This window comes from Bemisia tabaci, chromosome 1 (genome assembly GCF_918797505.1).
Source record: "Bemisia tabaci chromosome 1, PGI_BMITA_v3".
In the NCBI taxonomy this organism is placed as follows: Eukaryota; Metazoa; Arthropoda; class Insecta; order Hemiptera; family Aleyrodidae; genus Bemisia; species Bemisia tabaci.
Window position 1 is genome coordinate 70,074,106 of NC_092793.1, and position 27,088 is coordinate 70,101,193.

Here is a 27,088-nt window from a genome sequence, read left to right on the forward strand (position 1 = left end):
TCCGCACAGCCGTGCTGAAGAACGCCGTATGAGTCTTCGATTGTTGCTGAGTCGCCTTTGGCGAAATATTAATGTGCGAAAAAAGTTGCGAACATGTCTCGTTTGAAATTTTCAGATGTATTCGAACGAATTTCGGAAAATACATTCCGAAAAATTCGAAGCCAAACCACCCTCGACTTTTCTGAAAATTCGTGGTTTTTCGGTGGAAATGTGGCAACTTTTGAATGTTCGCACAGTGTTTTTTTCTCAGCAGACGTTCGATGGAGTTCCACCGCCAATGCGGGGACAAGTAATCTGCTATGCTAAGGAAGAACGTCGTATGAACATTCGAGAGTTCCAATTTCCTTTGATAAAATGTTTATTTATGACGCAAGTTATGAATACTATTCTTTGTCATTTTCAGATTTTTTTACATTAAATTGCAACGAAATCTATCTGCAAAATTGAAGGAGAAATATCATACGATTGTCCAGGAAAATTCGTGATTTGTAGACACGGAAATTTGGCAACGCCTGATGGTTCATACGGCGTTTTTCCTCACCACGGCAGTAATGCCCCTGCAGTATTTTCTGATAGAGTATCATCGGGAGGCGATAGGAATATTTCTAGCGGTGCCTGTTTATCGGTTCGTTATGCACGATTAGGCAGGCAACAATGTCGCTGTCTGGCTGCAATTATCTGGCTTTTCGATTCGAGTTTTCAAGTTCAGTCGGATCATCCGAAGCGTCCGGTTCGCCGTTGCGCCGGTTGCCGCTCGGGCTTTTTCGGTTTTCGAGTGACGTTTCTATCGGGTTGCGTGACGTCATGTTTTACATCTCGTGGGCATGTCAGAGGATAACCAATCAGCTGGAAGTCGAGCACTCAAGTAGGTTGCTGATCTTGTTTTGCCCGGAGTACCGTCATGCCGGAATCACACGCTGAATTCAGCAGCTGAATGTAAGAGTCAACAGTCTTCGCCCAACGGCTGAAATGTCGCAAATTCGAGTTATTTTCATCCAGATGTGTATCAAATCTATTCGAATAGTTCAGACAAATCCAACATTTTCCGATGGTCGCTGAGAATCGTTGCTGAATCGTTGCAGGCATCGGACCGATGACTTCCACATTCAAGCCACATTCAGCGTGTGATTGCGGTGTGATGGTCTGTGAAGATCGTTTTGTTCATGCACCATTAGAAGAACCCACCCAGACACACCGAAGAAAAACAAGGGTTGAAATTGTCAAATTGGTGGTGTTTCGTATGTGTTCTGAATTATTAGCAGCCATAACCAATTATATCGGTATTTTTTATCATCATTTGTTAATCTTACCGCTACGTTAGTCAAATTATCACTTAATTTTGAAAACTTTTTACAATTATTGTCCAGTATTGGAATCTATTAATTAAAAGTTCATTCGTGCATCACTAATTTGGTAATTTTAACCCTGGTTCTTCTTCAGCGCAGAGTGGACAAATTTTATCTATAGACTTCGAAAAGAAAGTAGAGTTAAGGAAAAAATGCCCTGAACATTGTTATCGTTGTAACATTCGAAACGTCATAATTATTCTCTGCATCTAATTGCATGCCATCACCAATTAGCTCGATTTGTATGTTTACACTCGCAACGTTTAAGCAAATTCATTCGTTAGGTACGAGTAGAATTCAGCATAGCGATTTTTGTCTGAAAATCAAGATAAACTTGACGCACATCCGTGCAGAAAGCAAGTGACCTGTCTAAAAATAACTTGTTTGTATCCAAGAACCACTGAAATGTACAAAAAAAGAAAGAAAAAAACCGATAGGATCGGAAAGCCCACGTGTTGTACTTCCGTAGCTCATGCATATTCACCAGTTTTTATCAAGTTGAATAGGTTTTTTTGTCCTCTTTTCTCGGATCTCTTTGAGCACAAAGCTTTTTTTCACATTTTCAACAAACTGCTTCCTTGGCATCGATGAAATTAATTAATCGTTCGTCTAACTCTTAACTCCGTCTCCAAAACAGGTCTTAGAAAACGTGATCTTAGAATAGTCTTGGTGACTCGCAGTTTAGATGCTTCTTATTTGTGTTCTTTATCACGTTTTTTCACTTATCGAAAAGAATTAGAAGCTCATACCAGTTGCATTTAAAGAAGAAAAAATGGTAGTTAGTAGGTACATTTTTTGCATCCATTGGCAAAGTCGTGGGACAGGAGCTTAAACGAGAAAATTAGTCTATATATTGAAAAGAGAATTTTTGCAATTTATCAATGTCTGTGATACTTAAAATCTCATATGAGCTAACAGATCCAAAACCAGAACGATTTCGTAGAAAATCTTAGCTGTAATATGCAATCAAATTGCATACAATCGATTTTGGCCGCAATTTTGCTCGACACATACTTTTAGTCACAGTTTTTGCAAGGAAATACTTCGCGTCTGTCGCGAAGGTTTTTAAATCCATCATCTCAATTTTTTGCCCCTTGCGTGATGGATTTTAAGTGCCTGAAAGTTCGATGTAAAATTGCGGACTCTTCTAAGTTTTGCCCGGAAAACGTACCTGCTGCAATCTCATATTTCTCACTTCGTCAACTCTCGGAAAAATGCTGCGAAAAGATTTTTCCGACCTGTGTGGCATGAATTTCGCGTGGTTTCCTGTATCAATTTTCTTTCAGTTTAGTGCATGCACAGTTCCATACCTCTTATGTGCAACTGGTCCATCTTTGCGTACGTCTTGCCGCTGTGCATCACATTATTTTCTGCCGTACTGAGGAAAAACGCCGTATCAATATTCGAGTGTTTTCAGATTTCCCCTTATGAATTATTTATTTTTGAGGAAAGTTAAGTAAATTTTTCGTTGAAATATTACTTTAATTTCAGTGATCGAGTCGCTTTTACAATTCCAAAGAAAACAAGTCAAAAGCTGCCCAGAAAATTCTTGTATTTTCCGATCACAATTTGGCAACGCGGAAGGCTCATACGTCGTTCTTCCCTAGCACGATAGAGTGTTTTTTATCCTCCACACTTTGCTGTGGCGATGGAGTGCACATGTGAACGTCCCGATCTCTTCTCTCATTGGCAGCTGCACTCAATGCATGACAACTCCATTAATAGTTTTCTACTCTTGAAAATAAATTTGGCAACAACTGCCGGGCTTTCCGTCCTGCGGCTGTCTTGTGAAATCAATTATATAGCAACATGCAGTGCTGCCTTAGGCAAGTAAACGTTGCGAAAATATGCTCACTACCGAGAACCACAGAATACCCTCGGGACCATCAATAAGTACCCTATCAAGTCTCCCCTTGGCTGGTGTCGTGGAACGTTGTTTCGTAATTTTTGTCAACATTTTCGTAGGTTTTGCCAATTTAAGTCCTTACTCCTTTTTTTTAAATTTTGCGAGATATGCGATGGTGCCAATGGTTATCTTTGAGCTTCTAAGTTTATAAATATCTCTCCAAGTTGAGATCGTGATAGAGGAGATCTACCTATATCCAGTCGAACCAGGTATATAAGCATAGGTGAGGAGGAGAAACATTAGAATGGTTGTCTCTTTGCGCGAGGACTCAAAGGGTGCAGTCCTGGTAACCTTCCAATGTATTTGCAGCACCATCTGTGCACGATGAGTTTGACTGGATGTAAGGTGGAGGGTGTACTCTGCAATGCATAGGGTATAAAATCCCTTCCATTGCGGCCTCAACTTTGAGATGTTAGATTGAACTTCGAAGTTTGTTTCTGAGGAAACCGAAAGCACCGCCATCGTGTTTCTCGGGAAAATTTACGGTAGAGGAAGTGTGGACTTGAATCGTAAATTCTTACTCTATCGAATTATTTATAGTCGGGACCTTTCCGCTGATCCCTTTCAAAATTTTTCTCTCTTCCAACTAGAAGATTTCTGCTGCTCCTCTCTCTCCCCGATCCAACTAGCTATCATAGTAACACGATTTGCCCATTGAACTCCTTATTATTGAAAACATCCAAAAATGTCAAGCTTTAACAAAGAAAACTTGGCAACTAATTATGCGCTCTTATTAATCGCAATACCAACGTCTATCCTATTCTAGCAGTTCCGTAAGTTCATACATCTAAAATGTGATCTTCACCATCCCTCAGAAAAAAGGGGGAAAATATAGATAAAAAAGAAAGAAATAAACTTTCGGGGAAAGGATTTCCTATTCCTCAAGCCAGTTTGAATGAAAAAGATCAACATATCCAGTCCCGTGATCCATTGGACCAGCCCGACCGAATACTCCAGTGGCGAGGCGTGAATGATCTACTATCGACAATTCCCCATTTGAAGTCATTTTAAATAATCGATTATTAAGGTGTTAGTTGGTAACATCCTGTTTATCGATCCTTTTCCATAGGTTTAAATGGCAGCTCAATCGATATATCGCATAGCACGCCATGCCCCTGGAACACTCTAAATACTTGCGCTTCCTTTTGTAAATGTCTTTCTCTGTCTGTCTGACAGTCTGTCTTGCCTCCTCCCCCCCCTCTCTCTCTCTCTCTATTGAATCATTCATGGGCATGCCTTCGACACAGCAATTTTCCAACACCGCACCGTAGCAAGCTAACTCTGAGCAGCGAATGTGTTGGATTTTAGACTGCACACTTACACGATGATTGATGGCAAGGCGAAAACAAGACAGCCAACATCACGGACAAGCAACAGGTCGAGATGCGGAAAAATAGCTACTGGCAAACATGAGAGCCCCCTTCGTCAAAAAATTCAATTTGTTAACCTAGACCGCTTGAAATCATCCAATGCTCCAGTATTTGCTTTTCTCGCACTGCTTAGTGCCTAACTTTGTTGACCCTGATAGAACTAACACGATGAAATGGACGTATTTCTACCAAACGGAACTATGTGCATTAAGATATGAGCCCTGAGACCCATAAGAATATATGCAGAGCAGGGTCCACGTCATAATGCACAAAGTTCCGTTTGACAGAAATACGTCCAAATGATACCCTCCGTAAGTGCAGTCCCGAGCCTCACGTTAATGGAGAATTTGCACGCACATTTTTTATTGCTTTATCTGCAGAGAGTGCTCAAAGAGCTCATTTTTCAGTCTTTTTTATAATTTGTCCCCGGTATGGGGAATGGTGTAAAAATAGATCTAAAAGTAAGAAAATCCACCGCCCAGTCACGTCACCTGTCGGCTTTTCCCATTTAAACACGTGCATTTTTTCAGTTCACTCAGTAGTTTCCACTTGAACACGAAATTCGTATGCACCTGCTCATTTTCCATTGATTCTATTTCTCTAGAAACGACACATACTTACTCCTCAGGTATCTCACAACTCTGCTCAGATCATGCTTCTTGGTGCTTCATTTAGCCGATCGATTCGGTGGTAACATTGAAATTTTCCCTGAAGTTTTTCCCTTTTTTTCTCATTTTATATCCTGTAGGAACAAGTAACACGTGTGTTCGTTCGATTCGTTTAAAATCATACCATCGTTGCTGGAGACTTTACGTTTCTTTCATGTAAACTCACCGCTCAACAGTTGTATCTTGCTTGATGACGCCGTCTCCAATTTGAATTTAGATTTTCTGGTGCAAATCACCCTAAAATAAACGTCTAGTCGTTTGGCTGAAATCGCAATCCCGTCGGAAGAAAAGATATAGCATTCCGATATAATGCAGCGAACCTATCTTGCGGTGAGTTGGTTACCTGGCAGCCGTCACATACGGTCAGTTAGACGGTGCAGTAGCCGACTGCGCACAGTACATGCTTAAGAACTTTACCAATTTTTACTGACCACTGGCACTGAACATTCCCGGTGCCGCGTATGCGCAAGCGGTCAGAATGCATCGATCGCGTGATAGCAGCTTCAGTGTCGCAAATATGACACTTGAGTTTTATGTCCCTTCAACGTTGCCCGTTTGCAAGGAAATTCATTCGGATTACGTAAATTACAATGGCTGGTTGAGTACTCTCGTGGTCTGCATTTTTTACCGTGCACTTCACTTTTTACATAGTTAGGCGTATTTACTGAGGTTTGAAACGACGGGTGGTAACTCTGTACAGAAAAAAAGAGCACAAGGTTGGTGGAAATGGTGGATGATAATATGGAATTTTCCAATTAATTGTGGTAGTACCCCAATAAATTAGGTTAATAACATATACGTTGCAGTAATATCCCAACTTGAGATACTACCACAATTAATTGAAAATGTCCGTATCATCCAACAAATTGGGTAACAATTTAGGCTCTTTTACACCCTAATGGCCTCATCACCTGATCTATATAAAAACTTCAGGTAGGCTGATCCTATGCTTCGCCGACGGTGAGTTTTGCACCCCAGCACCAGGGCCTAAAATTAGGTTTGGACGAAGATCGTAGGTTTTGATGGTTTCATGTAGGAACTCTTCTGTTTCCGGATTTGAATTCAATTGAATTCAAATTGAATTTCCCTTCAATTTTAAGGGACCGGGTATTCGCAGATATTTGTCGGTATTTCAAACTTAGGTCAGGGAGCGTACTAACCCTTTAGTTGTAAAAATATTTCCTCAGGACCTATATTATTGTGGTTATGGCGAGAATAACAGGTGGGACAGTTCGGATCCCCAATTGAACGATCGCTTCATGTGGTGTACGCTTTTTCATTGGCCACCACATATGCACAGATCAGGCCCAAGCTCCAAAATTACCAACATGTCCGTTCTCACCATATCTCTTTCATTCCATTTGTTCCTCGCCGTACCGCCGATCCCCGGTCCATTCCGGTTTATAATTTTTGCAATTGGTAGAAGTGGAATCTTTATTCCCGTTTGTGAGACTGTGGAGGCCTAAAATACAGGAACCAACCAGAAATGGATTCGCATTGTCATTACTCTCAATATAAAGGGACTTTACCCCTTCTCTCTCTTCAAAGGTATTTACTCCAGTTGACCGGAGCCGGCAAGCGCGCGTCGTCCAATAGCGACGCCGACTGAGCATTCACTCGTGACGTCATCATTCGAGTCGGATTTGCTTGTCCGACGTCTGAGATGGACGGTTGACAAATGAGCGTAATTACCTGGCTCGGCGCGCTAATCGATCAGATCCGCTGCACATTAGTACACTTGTCTTCGGCTGATCTCCCACCGCCCGCGCCCCTTCGCGAACCCGCGAAGGCAAAGCGCATCGACGTCGCGCAATTCATTACCTCCGCGTCCGCAGTCACCAACTTCGCACCCGCTCCTCACGTCGTCGTAGGAGCGTCAATGTATTTTGAGATGAGCCCTATCGACCGTATAGTACCACGTTTCCTAGGGCTCACGTTAATGCAGAAGTTACGCCCTCGCGTCGACCTGCGCCTTTGCGACCAACCGCTTGCATCCAACCCGGTTCAGCCGCTAACAAGCTAGACTTCTTCGTCTTCGAATCAAGAGTGCGAATGTTCGATTAGCTGTCGGAAGTTCACCAGCACCGTTTCATGTTCGTTCACTGGAAAAAAAAAAAAAAAAAAAAAAACACATTGGATCTAGAGTCCAGACTCTTAAAAACATCGACAAGAAAAAATACTCTTGATTTAATCGGATTTCTGCTCAAATCAAGAACCAAGCCTCTTAATTTGAGCGGACTTCCTTTTGATTTAAGCAAAAATCTGATTGAATCAAGAGTATTTTTTCTTGTCAATGTTTTCAAGAGTCTGGACTCTAGATCCAATGTGTTTTTTTTTCCCCCAGTGCTCCTTTTGATTGAGGGCGCAGGAAGCTCTTTGCAGGGTTGCCTCAGTCAGGGAAAACCGGGAAATGTCAGGGAATTCTAAAAAGTCAGGGAAAATGACGAAAATGCCAGGGAATACTTGTTAAATCACCTTCATTTGCTTTCTAGAATGGGTTCGAGGTTTCGAACAACAAATTTTGCCTGAAAACTATTTTCAATTACGCCTTCTTAACCCTCCGTCAGACCGTCACATCTTCAATCGTCAGGGAATTTCACCAAGATCTGTCAGGGAAATGTCAGAGAATTTCATTTTCTGAATTCTGTGGCAACCTTGTCTTTGAGTTTGTGTAAATCTTCCCAAAAAATAATGCTAGAGATTAGTTACAACGCGTTCGTCTGCATTCAAAATATTTTGATCGAATTTGAAATCTTGACGGAAAAAATGTGGTAGTCAAGCTTTAAACTATTCTCAACTCCTTTTTCGCAAGAATTTGTCACAGTCTAATTCTGTTGAATTCAGTCTAATCATCTGTTGTTAAGAAACATTCCGCTCAATATAGCAGCTTGTAAATTAAGCATGGAAATAAATGGAGAATTCGCACGCACATTTTTTATCCCATCCGAGAGTGCTTGTAGAGCTGGTTCTGCAGTATTTTTTATAATCGTTTTCTGTTATGAAAAATAGTATAAAAATATATGCAATAGTGAAAAAATGCGCCGCTTAGTGACATCATCCGGCAGCATTTCCCATTTAATTATATATGTATTTTAGTAGATTGGATAATTTTGTCGTACCTCCTCCAAGAACTGTTAAACTTATGAACCAAGGGTATATTCGTGTTCAGTTTACTCAGCAGTTTCCGCTTAAACGCGAAATTCATCAAACATCGGATACCTGCAAATTCTCAATTGAATGTTCATCTACCTCTGCGGTTAGAATTTGCTTTGCGGTAAATATGCTCGGGTCTAAAAATCACAAGATGAAGGTTAACTAATTGGAGGGTCGAAATGCACCTCTTGAAAATAGGTCGGAAGTGGAACGAATCCACCGAAGTTGCCCTATCAGCAGGAAAATTCGCACGACATAATCTACAGGGACTCGCGACGGGAAATGATTGATGCTTTTTAATGTGGCAAGAGTGGTTTCACTTTCAACCGGAGCGGGGCAAGTTTTGGCAATTGACTAAATAAATAAATAAGTCCGCTCGCTAGCGTGAGCCGATCCAAAAGACCATTCACTCGACACTTACCGCGGTTGACGAGATTCCCAGAGGCAGATTAGCGCATTAATAAAAAGAAAATCATGAGAATGGAGTGTTTTGTACGAGACAATTTTACAGAGCAGTGGTTGGAAGTATCATATTTGCCGACTTTCGTCTCGTGAAAGTGTCGATTCAGGAGGAGCGTTAAGGGGCAATCCTGCCGAGCTAAAGAATATATGAGCCTTCAGACGTTTCCATATTTCCATCGGCAAAAAGCCAATTTCCTGAGAAAATTGTGAATATCTTTTTTCAGAATCTTCAGAAAATGTTCGCAATTTAATTTAGCACATCTGAAAGTTTCAAGGAAAAACATGTTAAACTTTCAACAAAAATCCATGTTTTATCTGGAGAAATTTGGCGATTCTCGAATGTTCATACGGCGTTCTTCCTTACACGGAGAAAAAGACCTCGTGCGTTGGACCCGAAGTTTAGGTCATATGGATCTCTGAAGTTTTCGGATTGAGCATCTGAACACTTAAGGTCCAGCTGCTGAAGTTTGGATCACATATCTGAAACTTCAGTTCTTACATCTGAAGTACTTCGGTTCTCACATCCGAAAAACCTCGGTTCTCACATCCGAAAAACTTCGGTTCTCACACCTGAAGTACTTCAGATGTAAGAACTGGAGTTTCAGATGTGTGATCCGAACCTCGACAGCGAGACCTAAAGTGTTCAGATGCTCAATCCGAAAACTTCAGAGATCCATATGACCTAAACTTCGGGTCCCACGCACGAGGTTTTTTTCTCCGTGTAGCACGGCAGAATCTGCCTCATCATTGAACTGAACTGAAATTCTCCGATCTTTGTGCGCGGATCCTCTGTTTGCTCAACAACTGTTTTCTTGACGACAACTGCCCAAGATGGAAGTGAAATTAATGACTGGAGCAACACTGCAACACCGTGGGTTAAATTTAAAAGCTTCATACTCTACGCGAGACGAGGAAAGACCGGAAAAAACGGTTTTGACCTCGACATTAGTTTTTCTGTCACTTCGGGAGTTTCGATGACTTCCATTCCATTGTATGCGAGCGCCGAGCTGCGTCACAGCCCCCGTGACCAACTTTCAGAAGTAATCGCCGCGCTCCATTTCAGCGCACATCGCTCACCTGAAAATTCAGATTTCGCGGTACTCTCCAGATTGGCCGGCGTCTATGCCAGCCGCTCATCGGTGCGCGACACAGCCGAGAGACAACTTCAGTTTTATTTCAGAGACGTACCGCTTGTAAAAATATTCGGGACCCTAACGAATGTCCATTTAGGTTTAGTCGCTTACTCCCGAATTCCGGGAATATCGAGAGCATCGACACGAAAATTCGCGAAAATATCGACCTAGACCTGCTTTTCGTGGCGTTTCTTCTTGTGCTCTGTTTTCATACAGTAGCATTCTGCTGCCGTGCCAAGGAAGAACGCAGTATGAACCTTCAGGTGTTGCCCAATTTCCATTTATGAAAACGAATTTCCTGGTTAACTTATGAGTATTTTCCTCACTAGAAAAAAAACACATTGGATCTAGAGTCCAGACTCTTGAAAACATCGACAAGAAAAAGTACTCTTGATTCAATCAGAATCTAGCTTAAATCAAGAACAAAGCCTCTTAATTTGAGCGGATTCCCTTTTGATTAACGCTTAAATCTGATTGAATCAAGAGTCCTTTTTCTTGTCAATGTTTTCAAGAGTCTGGACTCTAGATCCAATGTGTTTTTTTCCAGTGCTTCCAATTTTTTAGATAATTTTTTTCGCAATTTTACCCAAAGCTCCTGAAAATTTCAATGAAAAATATTCATAACTGTCTTTAAAAATAATCGTTTTATCGAGGGAAATTTGGCAACTCTCGAATGTTTATACGGCGTTTTTCCTTAGCATGGCAGTATGGCAGCATATCAATATTTAGACTGTGAGCCTCGAATCTCGCGCACCTGCCACACTCTGCACCAGAGGCAAGTCGTGCTTAGCGGTGAATCGATTGATCTGCCGTTTAAACTATAAGAAAGGATCGATTGCAGGGTATTCGCAACGAACATTTCGATTATCGATTCTGTAAAGCAGATTGAAATGGAAAAATATCGATAGTCAGTGATTCACACTTCTCTACACTAGAAAAAAAGAACACATTGAATCTAGAGTCCAGACTCTTAAAAATATCGACAAGAAAAAGTACTCTTGATTCAATCAGAATCTATCTTAAATCAAGAACCAAGCCTCTTAATTTAGGCGGATTTCGTTTTGATTCAAGCAAAAATCCGATTGAATCGAGAGTACTTTCTCTTGTCAATGTTTTCAAGAGTCTGGACTCTAGATCCAATGTGTTTTTTTTTTTTTTTTTCCAGTGTACTGTTCTGCACTTTCAAAAAGTAGGATGTCAAATGAACACCTTGTGTTTATGTGACATCAGAACTCTAAAATTTACACACGTTGTTTGGCAACATCATACATCGAATTAGGGAGCAAATTTGTGTTACTTAATGTATTTTCCCTGTTTTTATCCCTCCCCCCTCCCTCCTTCCACCATATAACGCGACGTAACCCATTGAGAATTAAGTAACTTTTTCCCCGCAAAAAGGTGGGAAAAGTCCAAGTGAGCCGAAGCCGTTGCTTCACATTTCCTTAAAATAATGTGAAAAAATGATCTTGTGTGCATTGTGAAAGACAAGAGGATTTAATCCATTAATAATTTTTTTAGAAGTTAACTTCTTATTTTTTTTTTCTTTTTTTCTACTTGAATCTATATAGTCGTAGCTGATCGGTGATTTACTAGGTCACTGCCATGCCTTCTAAATTGCAGCGGACCGATTAGGCTGCATTGCAAATTACATTTATGGGTTTTTTATCAGTCATGCCTCCCTCTTGCCTCGTATACAGTCCATTTGTCATTACATTCCTAACGAAACATGACGATGACCATATGGTTCGATTTGTCGAATCCTTACGAAAGGTCGATTTATAGGTTTAACCGGTGACAATAAATGATAAATAGTTGACTGAAAGATAAGTAGGAGACTCCGATATCACTTTGCCGTCAGTTTTCACAAAATATTGATTGTCAGTCATACATTTTCAAACTTCAAACGTAATTTATACCTCCAACGCAGTAAGTACAAAGTCAATGATAAAAGAACGAATAGCCGAGACGCTCACCGATATCAACCGACAGCTGCATCAGGTTGCCAGATCTTGTTGCATTTTTCGCATATGATCTACGGTCCTGTAAATAGTAATTTTGTCACAGTATATGTATAATTTCCATGTATCAAATCAGATGAAGTATTGGCACAGCTAGAATATTACCCAGGTAGATGGGTACCAAATAATTTCGCATCTTTTTTTGCGGAATGAGGAAGGCTTTTTGTAGAATATGATAAATTTATTTTCACGGAAAAAGCAACTTAGCAATGACAATGGCTCCTCACACTTTAGGTAAAATAGAGCCACCTACTTGCAGTACTGCTATGAGCCCTACAGCCTCAGGGTCCAGCCCAACAACTTTAGGCAACCCTACAGGCTGTATGGCTCAGTCCTACCGTCTGATGTAGTTAGTGCTAATTTGCCTAAAGTGTTAGGGCTCAGCGCTAAGTTTTTATTCCGTGTTGTGTGCGACAGTATATCTTTATCAAAGTGCAAGTTTCAAAGTGCAGGGTGTCCACATGTCCGGAATTTCCGGGAAGTCCGGAGATAGTACTGATTTTTTTAAGGGCGGTCCGGAAGTACTGAAAAAGTGCGGAAATTCCGCAAGAAGGTCAGGAATTTTTCTAAATTTTTTTGTCATTTTTGTCTCAATTTGAGCGAAATTTAATTTTTTGAATTTCGTCAATAATTGGAGGTACTGAAAAAGTACTGGCATTTTGAGGAGGTACAGAATTTCTTGGAAATGTACTGAAAATGTACTTTAAAAGTACCGATTTTTGGTCAGCCTGTTTTAGTAGACACCCTGAAGCGTGCTCGTTGATTCCACCTCTGATATGAGATTTGCATAGATTTCGAACCGCGGTGAATGGTGAGTGTTATTCATACCCGAATACCAATGTTTTTGACTAACAAGATATTCTAACCTCACTTTTCGCGGAATGATATGTTAAGATGGTATTGCCTGTACTGATGTCCTCATGGAGTCCGCTGAATCGAATCGCTGCAGGGTCTTTCCAAACTTTGAATTCCAGCCAAAGCTTAAGACGATTAACCTCAACTCTCCGTGCGTAGCCTTCTTTCCCCCCGCTTCCTACCGAGTGAGTTCACTCACGACAACGAACGAAACGATAAAAATCTCGCGGCAACCATTTTATTGAAACCTTTTAGAAGCATTATTTTTGCATTTTCCTCCCGCCATATTTCTTAATCCGTTCGATTATTACGCGTTTAACCTCGCTGTCTGGCTCCCAGCCCCGATACCGAATGAGCTCGCATAACGTCCCCCCCCCCCCCCCACCCCCACGAAAGAACGTAACTATATTTCAATATTGTCAAATTTCCCCTGGAAAATCACTAATTTTCAGGAAAATTGTTGAATTTTTGTCTACCATTTCTCAGATAATTTTTTTTGTAATTTGATCTAAAACTTGTGAAAATTTCAAGGAAAAATATTCATAATTTTCCTCAAAAATAAACATTCCATCGAAGGAAATTCGACAACTCTCGAATGTACATACGGCGTTCTTCCTTAGCACGGCAGTATATACGAAAGAACGTAACTACATTTCAATGTTGTCAAATTTCCCTTCGCGAATGGAGAATTTTCTCGCAAATTTTTTTATTGCACCAGCTGAGAGTGGTTAAAGAGCCAATTTCGCAGTACTTTTTTATACCTTTTTTTGAAATGAGAAATAGTATAAGAATAGACTGATAAGTGAGAAAATGCACCGCATAGTGACGTCATCCAACGGCGTCTATCATTTAAACGCATGTATTTTATCAGAATAGATCATTTTGTCATATTTCGTCCAATAATTGTTTAATTTAAAAACCAAGGGCATCCTCGTGTTTAGTTCATTCAGTGGTTCCCACTTAAACACGAAATTCATCAAATTTCAGACACCTGCAAATTCTCCATTGTTTGAAGACAGAGGTATCTCTCTTATTTTCCCCCTTACTTTTATCTTTCTCCTTTCTCGTCCTTTTCTCTCTCTTTTTCTGCGGGACTAGGCATGTTTGTTCCGTATCGATTTGTGTCGTCATTTTGAGGACTTTTTTCAAGAGTATGGTTTCTACAGATAACTTAGTGACCCAACGACCCTGTACAGTCGCGATCGCAGAAATGATAGTAGAAAGTGAGATGGACTCCCTTCCCTTCCTCACCCTCCCAGGCTTCATTCATTCTACCTTCACCACTACACGTAAACCAACACACGTTTTCAACTCTAGACTCGCCTTTCATATGTAAATTACGGAACTTTTGTCCAAGCCATCTCGCGGGGAAAAGGAAATAGAGTGGCAGTGAAGCTTACGCCGCGTGCTAAGTCAATTTATTCCGGGCGTTATGTTAGAATTGACAATGTTACAACTCGAGAGTGTAAGTCCGCAACCAAGTATCTTGGTTTGCGACGTCGCAGGCTTCCTGTCATACTGTATTTTTTAAACGGAAAAATACTCAACGGCAATTCTTGAAAACTGCCGTGATTTTTCCTCTTTGTGCGAAGAAAATTCTGCAAAACTTCCAAGAATGATGTCAATATGTTCTCCTCAAAAAATAATTTTAAATAATTTTTTTAAATTTTTCAAATATTTTTTTTTAAATATTTGTTTAATTTAAATAATTTTAAGGGGTGTCTCTAGAAGAAAATTTCACAAGGAAACCAATCAAACCACTTTTAGAACCTCAAAGTTTTGCATAAACGGAGTTATGAGCTTTTAAAGTTTCCGAATTTTGTCCGAGCTCTTCCATTGACTCGACCCACTGTGCGCCGTCGAACTCCTTTAAAAACTATCCCAACATCTCCAGATTAACATTACAGTTTTTGCGTTTCACCAACGTACGATTCCGTCATCCGTGTCTTTGTATGGAGACAGAACAGAGAACACCCGGAATTCCGGGACAAATCTAGCTAAAGAATTTTTAGTACACCGAAAAAAAAATTAGTGTTGAGCCCTAACACTTTAGGTAAAATAGCGCCAACTAAAGGAAATAGTGCTGATCCCTTCAGCTTTAGGGCTCAGCTCTACAGCCTGTAGTAGTTGACGCCATTTCACCTGAAGTTTTAGGGCTCAGCGCTGTTTTTTCTGTGTAGTAAAAGGAGTAGTACTTTTATGAAAATAATGTGAACGAATTGTTAGGGAAAAAAGGAGTGATTAAAATCCCCTCTCCAGCCAGGTTCTTCTCGTTTATATTTTCGTTACCGTCGTAAGAATAAACTCGGAATATATCAGCTCTAAGAACAAGGGAATTGAAAATTCCACGGTCAATTTCAAATTAATGTAGGAAAAATTTCCCTTTTTCTCTCTTTTTTTTTAAAAAATAATTTCATGCCGGTGGATTGCGAATGATCGAAAAAGGTATGGAATTCCCGATGACGTCTTGAATCAATGTCCGACAAGTGCCACCGATCTCAGTTGACGGTCAATAATTATGATCAAGACTTGGATCATGGCACTGCTTGCGAGGCCTGCAAGAGAGAAGGGTGAAATTCGAAGGGCATCCTCCTTTTTACGACCGGCAAAGTTCAGGAGAAACTTTATTGTTTGAGTTGTCAAATATCTCAACTATTTGTCACAGTTGTGATTTTATCACCGTCTTAATCCGTACCTGGCGCGCCGCGATTTGAGCTCATCTCAATGAGCTGAAGTAGCACATGGCGTTGCTTTTGAAATTCAAAAGATGATCATCAGCGTATCTCATGATTCCGACACTCCAAATTCAACCGCCCCATTGTTTTTCGCTTTTTTATCGTCTTCTGTCCTAATTCTGTGTTACTTGAATCAATGTCACTCAGCACCATACGTTTACCTCCGAAGCCGATAAACTATAGATGTGACTAAGGGTTTTGTCCTTATAGTTTTTTCACCTGTACAAAGCGACAGAGCAGGGCCGAGTGGAAAGTACAGTGGTGCGTGGTCACCCTAGTTCTGAATAGGGGAACTTTTTAAAATAAATATCATGAAATAAAAAGCAAAAAAATAAAAATAACCAAATTATCTCTTCCCTTTTGGGACGTAGGGTCTGTTACATCATCTATATTTGGACTTCATTTTGCAATTTGGACCTATAGATTCTAGCCAGGTTTAAGAACAACGTATGTGCCATTAGTTTCCCTATGCACATAAGTGTTTTTCCAGAAGAGTTAGAATTTATAGTTTCAAAATGCCAGTCCATTTAATCCTCTTAATACAGAATAACTGCAGCTTTCGCTGATCAATTATTTCGCCGTTTTACTCAAAGAAATTTTCGAGGTTATTTTTTCCGAGGTAACCTGTCTTTGGATTAATATCAGTCGCAGTTAGGCTGTTGGAAACTTTGATCAGGCACCTGAACCGAAAAGTCAATAGTCAGCCCTATGAACCGTGGTACCGTGGTTCCGTGGTTTACAATAGTAGACATTTTATTAAAAAATAAGTATAAATATTTAGAAATAAGGTTTAGTCGCACTCCCATTGGAATAAATTTATATGACTGTTGTAAAAGAACAATCTTCTAAGTTAAAAAATTAATCGTAGTTTAAGCTTGTGATTTTCGCAATTTTTAATTCCTCCGTGCGTTGAGCTTATTCTTCTAAAAATTTAAAAAAATAATACGATTTCATTGAAGAAAATTGTCCCTGATGAGAACAACGTTGGGGACTCGGCCGAACCCACTCTTTTTGGACCCTGGTTTTCTCAGTTCCGTCAATTTCACCAGGAAACTACCGACCGTCGATGGCAGAATTTTTCTCAAAATCGATTATGTTGCGCCACTGGATGAGTTCATCAACCGGCGAGCAACTTGTCGCCTCATTTGTTTCCATCGAAAACTGTCACCAGCGTCACCGCACTCGTTTTCTCAACATGTGCCATCAATTAAACGCTAAAATTGTGCACGCAGTTGCCGAATATCTTGCTCATCGCTAAGTACAGATCGAGATTCCCCATTCGAAAACCAGTCTCGGACCAAGTAATTCACCAGCGATGATCCAAATTCTTGAAGTAAGAATGCCCCGCTGTGTCATTAGAATCATACCAACGCGGGTTCGCCGAGGTCTTCGCGCCATTCTTGAGCTCTTCGACTCCCGATTTCATTTTTGTCTCAATTCGGCGTCCTCCTCGCGAAATAACTTAACTACTTTTCAATGTTGCTAAGTTTTCTCTCGGATATTGCATTGTTTCCTGGAGAATATTGAGCGTTTCTAACTGAAAATGTCTCTAATTTTTCTTCTGACCTCTCGCGAGAATTGAAAAAATTTCGGACAGAAATTGCACTGGTATATTTTTGTGAGAAATTGATTGTGCGAGTCAATTTTGCAACCTTGGAATTGAGTTACGTTCCTTCGTCCTGAATTGTATTTAGAGATCTTAGAAGCCACTTTTCATGCTTTCTTGGTCACCGAATTAAATCTTCGTTAATACAAAATACAGAAGTTTAAAAGTGGCTCCATCAGGGTGTCTACAAGTCCGGAAAGTCCGGAAAAAGTACTGATTTTTTAAGGGCGGCCCGGCAGTACTGAAAAAGTGCGGAATTTCCGCAAGAAGGTCCGGAATTTTTTCATTTTTGTCGCAATTTGAGCGAGAAATTCAAAATTTTGAAATATTCCGAATTTATTGAAATAGAGACACTGAAAAAGTACTGAATTTTTCTGTTGAGGAGGTACTGAATTTCTTGGGAATGTACTGGAAAAGTTCTGTAAAAGTACCGATTTTTGGCCAGCCTGTTGTAGTAGACACCCTGCGCCATTGGTTTTCTCGTATTATTTTCTGTTTCACACAGCTCTAAAAATGGATAGTAGGACAAAATAGATATCAAAATTTTCAATTTTTAGGAAATTTTTCATGTACGATATCTTCAAATGGATCGTTTCACTGTGGGTGCCGGCATGGCGTTGTCGGCGCGGCTGTCGGCGTCTTGCAGCGACAGCGTGCACTAATTTAACGGTCAAGGCCACTCGTTCCCGAAACCTGAACTGGATTCTGTTTTTGGTTCGCTCGTACTTCCATTTCAAACCCAACCGTCGATATAATGAGCCGCTTATGTAACACAAATCGAGTTTACGCTTTTTTATTCGAGGAAGATTATTATTTTATTCTCTAAGCTCGGGTGCAAATTAACGCATCATGGCGTCAAGCATCTCCGACGTGACATGTCTTTGAATTGAGCATCATGGAAAGAAAGTAATGGTTGAATTGCTCAGACCGGATTTGATACGAGTTCAATATACGGATTGCTTCAAAATGGTAGAACATAAATTCAAACCAAAATTTTAAGATTCAAGTTAAAAAAGCTTAAGAAGAGAGTCTTGACTGTTTCACCTATGAAGAATTTGCATGCAAATTTTATTTTGCTTCAGCTGAAAGTGTTTAAAAGAGCTGATTTATCAGTATTTTTAACAATTTTTTCTGAAATGGGAAATAGTATAAAAATAGAAGTAAAAGTGAGAAAATGCACCGCCCAGTGACGTCATCTGGCGGCACTTCCCATTTAAACACACGTATTTTAGCAAATTAGATCATTTTGTCATATTTTCTCCAATAATCGTTCAATTCATGAACCAAAGGTATCCTCGTATTCAGTTCACTCAATAGTTTCCATTTAAACACGAAATTCATCAAATTTCTGCCACCTGCAAATTCTCTATCATAAGAATCAACGATCTATTGTGTTCCACAAATCACTCGATAGATTTTTGAGTCTATGTTTACACGATGAACCAATCGATATCGATACAATTGCAGCGATAGAAGGCCTGTTGTATCATGTATCAAATACGATCAGACCAGGATCGATAAATTCGTGTTTAACATTGATTTCATGGGGTCTTCTCCAGTCCCGTATACTTCAGACGGTCAAAAATCTCAAAATTAGGCCGCGCGGTCTAGACTCATAATCGGTTGTTTAATCGTAAAAAAGCTCCGCCGACTCATTGGTTGAGTAAGGGCTACGAGTCCGAGCAAAAGAAATGAGCCTCCACCATTCCGAACAGTGGAGCTAATGTGTCATTTTAATTTTTTACATCATGATCATGCTTTTTATTTTTATTCCATTCGAGGTCTCGGCGGATGGCTTTGAATTTTACGACTTTCGAGGCTCATAAATACAGCGGAATCCCGTTCACACCTTTTCGTCCTGATTCTTGCTCGCCTTCCTTTTTCGACTGGTTTTAAGTGATGTTTCGTCAAGTCCGAAAGTCGGTGCACCGTCTATCCGAAGACTATCGAGTTTATGTCGAAAGAATCGGACTTTCGCACATGCAAAATCAGTATGAAAATATTACTAAACAGCTTGACGAGCTAGAAAACCAAGCATCGCATTACACGTTTTGTCATCGAAATTGCATGCAAGGAGAGAGGGAGGTCAAGCTAAGAATGATATGAGCTTTCCGAACGGCAAAAAGGGTGAATATGCTTGCTTGAAATTTGACTATTTGAACTGATTTTTATCGATTTTCTGCAGTTTCCTTCGAACAAAACGTAATGTTTAGGGGGAGTCTAGCAGTGGATGACGGTTGGATACGGTAAAAGATGGGGGGGGGGGGGTGTCGAAAAATTGAAAGAAATAGGTGACGTAATTTATGGATGGCCCCTTACATCACGGGATACATTTGTAAATTTTCCCCATTTAAATAATGTAAATGTTCATTTTTTTGTGACCGGGCCAATTTTCATGACTTTTGCGGCTATCGATAATGATCAGTCCCTATATGAGCTCATTCTAATGAGATAAACTTACAGGGCCTGTGAAGTGGGTCTTAAAGAGTGCCCCACTGCCCCCCCCCCTCCTTAAAACCCTTGACACCCTTAAAAAGGTGCGAAGCGCCCTTTAGGGGTTCAGCTGCGTAGCTGCCAGGAGGTTGACCTCCTAGTTTTTTACTTTCAGTCGAACAAATAAATACTATTTACTGTTACGGAGTTTATTTTAAAATTTTTCAATGGGTACGTTTAACGCGTCTTGTATGAACTTTTGACGACCATATCTTGTCACATCAAATTCTTTCCCTATAGCCGTTCATTTGTCTATTCGGTACAATTAAGACATCTCGTAGGTCAATGATATTGTCAGTCATTAGTTTACACTTTTATTTTGTCTTAATGTCTGTATCAACAGGTTCCAAACCGAAGGAAAAGGGCAAGACATCTGGTCTCCTGACGCAAGCCTTCGAAGACGCATGAAAGATTGATTTCGACAAATAGCTTTGAATCATTGACGAGTAACACCAGTGCGCGCTAATGAAAACGATTATATGCAACTCCGCATTTTATTAGCGAGCAGCTCTCTCGACGGTATGATTTAAGAAATATCTCAGTGAGAAGATTACGTGGGCATCAAGCTTAATGCTGAATTTCTTTCTTCTTGAGCCCCTGGTGTACGGCAAGAATTCGCTGAATGGCTCTTAGCCATACCTGTTTTGCAGCCCAATGGGTCGGTGGCATTCATTTTTTCATTTAATTTTCTGAAGGTTAGGAGTGAACTAAGTCTAGAAATTTTCTTAGATTTTTGTTTTAACCGTGAATAGCAGAGAGATCCCATTTTGATAGTGCCAAAAATTAGATCCATTTAAAACGATGTTTTTGGCGGGCGCTGAAGACGTAGCTAGACAGTGGTAACAGGGTTTGCTAATTGACTGAACTCTGTTTCAAGCATAGTCTTGCAGTGTCAACTCGACTGTCAGCTTTTGACTGGTCGGGTTTTGACAAACTTTTTTTTCCCTCAGAAATGTTTTTTTGGAACATTTTAACTAACTTTTTGGGGTTCTCATGAAATTGAACATAGGATTAAGGATACTACAATCCTCCTTGCTGTACTGCCTCATTAAAAAAATCGCTTTAAGGTCACACAATTTTCACGCGCATGAAGCAGCAATGACGATCACGAATTCAGTTCGACGACTCAAAATGTTTCGGCTAGGAACTTTCATCTAATTTGTTGTTTTTAGCCTCGTTACACTCAGTTTTTTATTTTGCTTGTAATTTAATTGTCTCGCACGGGCTGCTAAGAATAAGCACAGGTATCTCATGACAATCATGAGGTTTACTAATTGAAAGTCAAGCGACTGTGAGGTTGCAGGCTGTAGCACTCAATGATAATCCTTCGGACGCTATCCACTTGATCAGCAAAAACACGGCATGAGTCTATATACCCACTTAAAATTTACTCAAAATTGATGATTTTTTATGCATCTATTTTAGCCTTGTCTATTCATTTTCTTGTGCTGTATCGATAAATAATTCGGGCTATTTTTGTTTATTATTCTCAACATTAGCCTTTTTCTATTTCCCTCAGATTTGAATGATATTATTTACTTCTTGATTCAAGTTGTAAGTTTTCTAGAAGGCAGAAGTAAGTGCGTTTTTAAACGTCAATGAAATTTTACTTCACCTGCTACTCGTCAGCATTAGCGGATCCAGCAAATTTGCAACATCCTTTTTTCTCCGTTTAAACACATGAAAATGTGTCGATTCTTGGAGGGACCTGGTGCTCTGACCAGAATCGACACGGGAAAAAAGCACGAGGTTGTTGGATGATATGGACATTTCCAATTAATTGTGGTAGTACCCCAACTAATTATGGTAGCACTTTAATTAATTAGGGTAGTACCCCAATAAATTAGGTAACTAACCCAAATGTTGCGGTACTACCACAATTAATTAGAAATGTCCATATCATCCAACAAATTGGGGTAGTATCATAATTTTAAGGGATAACCCCTGACACTTTTTTTCCGTGGATTATTCTATATAGGTTTAAATGAAAGAAATCCGGTGTTGCCAAATTGCTGATCCGCTTCTGCTTGTCATAAATGTTGTGCCACTGAAGGGTTTTGTTAGATGTGTAATAAAATACTGTGTGATTTTTTTTGTTGCAGACATGGCCTCGAACAACGACCAGGATCTGAAGATCCAGCTCATGGAGAAAGAGCGGAAAATCCTAGAGCTGGAGAGTAAGATCGCGGAGTTGATGTCGCAGTTGGATCGGTTTCGGAGTGTCGTGTGTTTTAGTAATCCGTTGTCGCCGACGCATAACCACCTAAATAACAACCACTTAGCGCGGCTGCCCCGAAAGCAGCGCGCCCAGGGTATCTCGGCAGAACCCCGCGAACTCAGTACTATCCAGGAACTCAGCCAGAAGGAATTCCCGACATATCACAAACATGACAGGTGAGTCACTTCCCGTCCATTTCAACGAAAGATTCAGCTCTATGAGCCATACTGCCGTGCTACAAGAAAGAACGCCGTATGAGCCGTCAGACATTGCCAAATTTCCTTTGACAAAACGCCGATTTCCTGGTAAAGTTATGAATTTTTCCCTCCCAATTTTTCAGATAATTTATCTCGCAATTTTACCTATATATTCTGAAAATTTAAAGGAAACATATTCACAACTTTCCTAAAAAATAAACATTTCATCGAAGGAAATTCTGCAACTCTCGAATGTTCATACGGCGTTCTTCCTTAGCATAGGCGGCGCCGGAAGGGGGGGGGGGGGAGCGTAGGGGGCTTACGACCCCGGGGCTCGCCCGAAAGAAAGGAGAAGGACAAAGAGAATAAAGAAAGAAGGAAGGGACGGAGGTAAGAAGAATGAAGTACGTTTAGATGTGGTAGTTATTCATGACGAATTGACTCAAATTGCACTATTGATACAAAATTTTTGGAAAATTTTGTGACGGGAGCCCGCCAGACCCCCCTCACGCCCCTCCTCGTTTGAAGGATTTGGATCTGCCTATGCCATGAGCGCATGAAAAAATCCATTCGGAGCTCACACGAGCATCAACGTCAATTTTTGGTCCAGTGCTGATCATTTAAATAGAAATTGATAGAAGCAGACGACACAGGGAAAACGGAGCGATCCCATTGGTTGAAAGAGGTGGTCCTTATAGGTAATTCTCTTAAGTCATGGATCAACCATAGGATCCCTTGTGGGTTGCCGTTAGTTTGTCTATTGCTTATTACCTCCATCGTCTATCACAACCGCCTGTCTAAAGCGATAGGATCGCTCCATTTTTCTTCTCTGTCCATCGCTTTGTCTATCAATTTTAATAACTTACTACTTAGTTCATTTACTAGTCAGTTTAGCTTAATTTAATTAGCTAAAAACGCATTCGTATCCGTGAAATACTTCTCCGCTCATACCAACGTTTAAATATTCTTAGCCTGAACCGTAACGTAAGCTTGCCGTGTGGCTACATAGGAAGAAACGCCTTCAATTTTTCCGATGCTTCACCGCTCACTCCGGCGTTAAAATATTTGCATCTCACACTGGCACACGAAATACGCGAAGGAGGGTTAACTTGGCTCTCCAGTTTCAGTCGCCGACTCGCGACTCCCGCGCCTTAAATTAGTGTTCTTTCAGGAGGAAATCGTGCTGTTCTTCTATCTGAAGTTTGCAGAATCAGGCGCTTCGAATACTTCGGATGTTAATTTTTTAGTTTTTTTTTGGTTTAGCCTTTCACGAGGTTAGACACAGCCATAAATCGATAGCCTCGTTGATAAGTTACCACGATCCCCGAACTATTCTTTCTACCACTTTCAAGGTTGCATCTAATCTTGAAAAATGTTATAAACCTACGAAAACAAAACTGGGAAGAAATACACATCAGTGATTCTCGTACTAGCCGAATAGGTACACTGAAAAAAAAGTTACGGGCTATATAGACGTACCGTCCGTTCCGCGCTCAGAGGCCAAAAGTTCCGGGTGCTGGATAGCCGTAGCTGTGATTGCTCCGAGTAATACACCCGGAACTTCCAGCCTCTGAGCCCGGAACGCGGACGGCATGTCTATAAAGAGGTTTTTTTTTTTTTTTTTTTTTTTTTTTTTTTATCACTGTAGTGAAAAGGAATTACAGTACAGAGGAATTCTGCCAAGGCACACAAAATGCATGCAGTCCCTTGCACCGTGCACCCGCTGAAAGAACCACAGTCGAAATAACCGGCGCCGGCAGCCGGCTACAAGAATCCAATGCAACCTGTCCAAAGTTGAATATCATTAGTTCCGAAGGTGATTCATTCGCACCCTCCAGCGAAACGTTCTAAAAGGTCCATGTTTCAAACTAGATTAATTCAATATTCGTGTCAAAGCGCCACATAATGTATAGATATTATGCTAAGATGCATCTCTAGTTGAAAGCGAGCGCTCAAGTACGAGAAGTAGTTGCGACTCGGAGTTTTAATGGCCTATCTTTGCGAGTTTATTATCAGTGCAAAAATGCACCTCTCCTGCCGATCTCAGTGGCGGTGCCGTAAATATATTTATTCAAACCGGATAAAGGGGGCTATTTAAAGATTTCACGAAAGCTCGAAGACAGCGTCGCCACGATCAACAACCCATAGCTACTTGGCCCGCGCCAAAAGTGGGCGTTTCAACTAAGAACCGGCAACATCGCTCATAATCCCACGAATACGCACGGCGCAAAAAAGCCTCATAAATCCTCGATAATAGCAGTTATTTGAAGTACTCGCTATGAAGTCACATACCCCTCCCCCACCTTGAATGGAAAGCCTCGAGTGCCGGAAAAATATTTGCCGTCAGGGATCGTGTGTGTGATCTGGCTACGCTGCTCGATGAATTCAAAGCGAGAATTTTCCCAGTTTCTCCGAACGAAAGTGCGATTTTATCTGCTCGCTCTTTAACTTGACAATCCTGTCCTTGATATAGCTGTCGTTAAGTGCGAGAGTTTACAATTATAAATAAACTCCGGAAATTAAAGGTTCTCGAGAGCTGCTCGCGGTTGAGTTTGAAATCTTGGGCTATCACGTGAAATTCCCATGAAAATCAAGCTACTTCCTAGTTGCATGAGTCAATGTGAAAAGTAAACGTGTCCACTATGTGATAAGCCTCAGAACGCAGGCATTCTAATGGAGCTTAGGGGTCTTCAAAAAACGGACTTGGCAGGTTTCTAACATCTACCGACAGTTGCTCACACGCCAAATCGAAACTTCTCAGAGCATTTGCAATAAGAAGACTTACATAATCGATATCGGCCAGGTTTTTTGGTTCATTCTCGTGCTAAACCGACTTTAAAGGAAGGAAATGCATCGGCCATATTTTTAATCTTGAAAGAGTGCAAGCAGGGCTCTCAGGGGCAGTTGCTCCTACTGCATTTTGAATAAGTTCAAAATAAAATTTCAGCCATGCATGGGTCCAGCGAAGAAAGCCTGGAAGTAAGAACTTTTGTTGAAAATGTCCACGCCTCCCTATCACTTTCGTTTAAAAAGTAAATCAATACATCCGCTTCAAATTTTAAAAAAAATTACTGTAAGGATAGAAACCAAAGTCACTCAAAATTCCTGAAAATATTGTACGGCACAAATGTGCACCTTTGGGTGCACCACGGCACCTTTGCAAATAGTGAGAGGAGGGGGTTTGGTAATTCCTTTTTTCGTGAAAATGCCCCCGTAACAAAGACCACACTCGCCTTAACAAATGAATCAATTTGATGGTTTGATAACTGTTTAACTTGACAAACCTTGAAAGATTTCAAAGCAACTACCATTTTCCTGGATTTTGCGGTTTTTTAAGCTCCCTGCCTCTAAAACGATACCTTGGCACAGGTAAACATCTCGCCATCCGTGTTGAATATTGTGTAGCATCCTTGTGCGCAAGGGTTGGATGGAATGACTCCTCTTACGTAATGTTCACGTGTAACGTAGTATCGTTTTTGAAGCGAGATTCTGAAGAAAGCGCACATTTCTTACGCAGACTGTGACGTTAGGAGTGTATTGCCGACTTTCCTGATGCGCTCATCGTGATTTTTGAGTGAATATCTGTAAAAAGCATCTCTTCTTATTGCTCTAACTGAAGTTTGCAACAGGCCCATTGTATTGCTCTCCGTTAAGCAAAAACATTATAAGATCAACGATGGATACGGTGGTAGAACTGGGGAAAGAAAAGAAGAGACAAAAGTCACATCAGTCTGGATGCATCAATCATCAGTTGGCCCATTGGTTAGCATGTAAATGTCTGTTGAATGGTGCAATTTTTGGATGTGACATTTTGTCTCTTCTTTTCCTTCCCCATTTCTAATTGATTAAGATTCGTCGTAATAAGCTTTCCTTTCTTCAATTTCTTCTACTTCCATCTCATTTTCATATCACGCACGATCATGCAGTCATGGAGGTCCCCCTCTCATCGTATCATCACGCATTCCGTGAATGAATCCAACTTTTCGTTTTCGAGTGCTCACTCACACAGCAGCAGCTGTAAAGTGACTAAATTGACACTTTCGAGAAGGAAAATAATTTCACTCATCCGACGCTGGATGGCATTCTAACGCCGGGCATTGTTTTTATGGAAGCATTCAGCGCGTTTTAATCTTGAGTAGTGGGTGCGGTTTATTTTGCAGCATCCAGACGGATAATCGTTGCATTTTCTGCTATGATTTTCCGCAGAACTGCCGTAAGTAATGGGAGTCTGTTTTATTTTAAGCTAATCCTCCGCGGTTGATCAGGTCGTGAGGCGCGGACTGTACTTTTCCTGAGTGACGATTTTTTCCCCCGCACCTCTTCTCCATTCGCTTAAAATATCACAATCAACTTTAACGCAAGGACATAAGGTCATGATGGAATCTATGCCCACTGACTACGATTAATTAGAACTAATTAGACTTCAGCTAAACGTAGGAAAGCATTTTGCCCGTAGAGAGCGCAACCGTCTTGGTGAAAATACTACGTGAAGGTCTAGAGCATTTGTATTTAGAATTTTACAAATTGACCTCATTGCCTTTAGATACCTTGCCTGGACGGCAATGTTGTCGTTGTTTTAGGTTTATACCTAAGATAAGGGCTGCTGACCTAACTATTCCCATTCTCAGCTGGGCATTGTGTTTCAATTTTTGTGGCTACGCTACCAGAGTCTGAATAGCTGAAGATGGAAAATTGCATGAAATTCATTCGCAAGGAGTAACATTTCATGGAATTTTTAGAAACTTTTGGAGATGCATTTAGGAGGCTAAGAACCGCCTGGGAACAATGATTCTCGATTTTGAAATTTTTCATCCCAAGCCTAAAAAATTCGCGCGTTAAGATTTTTTCGTTTGGTTTGGATGTTAAGTTGGGGCTAAGTTCCTCTATAAACACCTTTTTTTGCCCCCCCCCCCCCTAAATCAAAATTA

General features: G+C 40.6%; 1 protein-coding gene across 1 annotated transcript in view; it reads left to right on the forward strand.

The window, feature by feature from the left end:
- Nucleotides 1–698: 698 nt before the first annotated feature.
- The window catches only part of for (cGMP-dependent protein kinase for), a 241,135-nt gene continuing 214,745 nt past the window's right edge, over nt 699–27,088 (forward strand). Inside the window, exons 1-2 of the mRNA XM_019060185.2 lie at nt 699–865; nt 21,848–22,139. Coding sequence (XP_018915730.1) covers nt 805–865; nt 21,848–22,139 — 353 coding nt within the window. The 5' untranslated portion in view covers nt 699–804. The remainder of the gene's footprint in view (nt 866–21,847; nt 22,140–27,088) is intronic.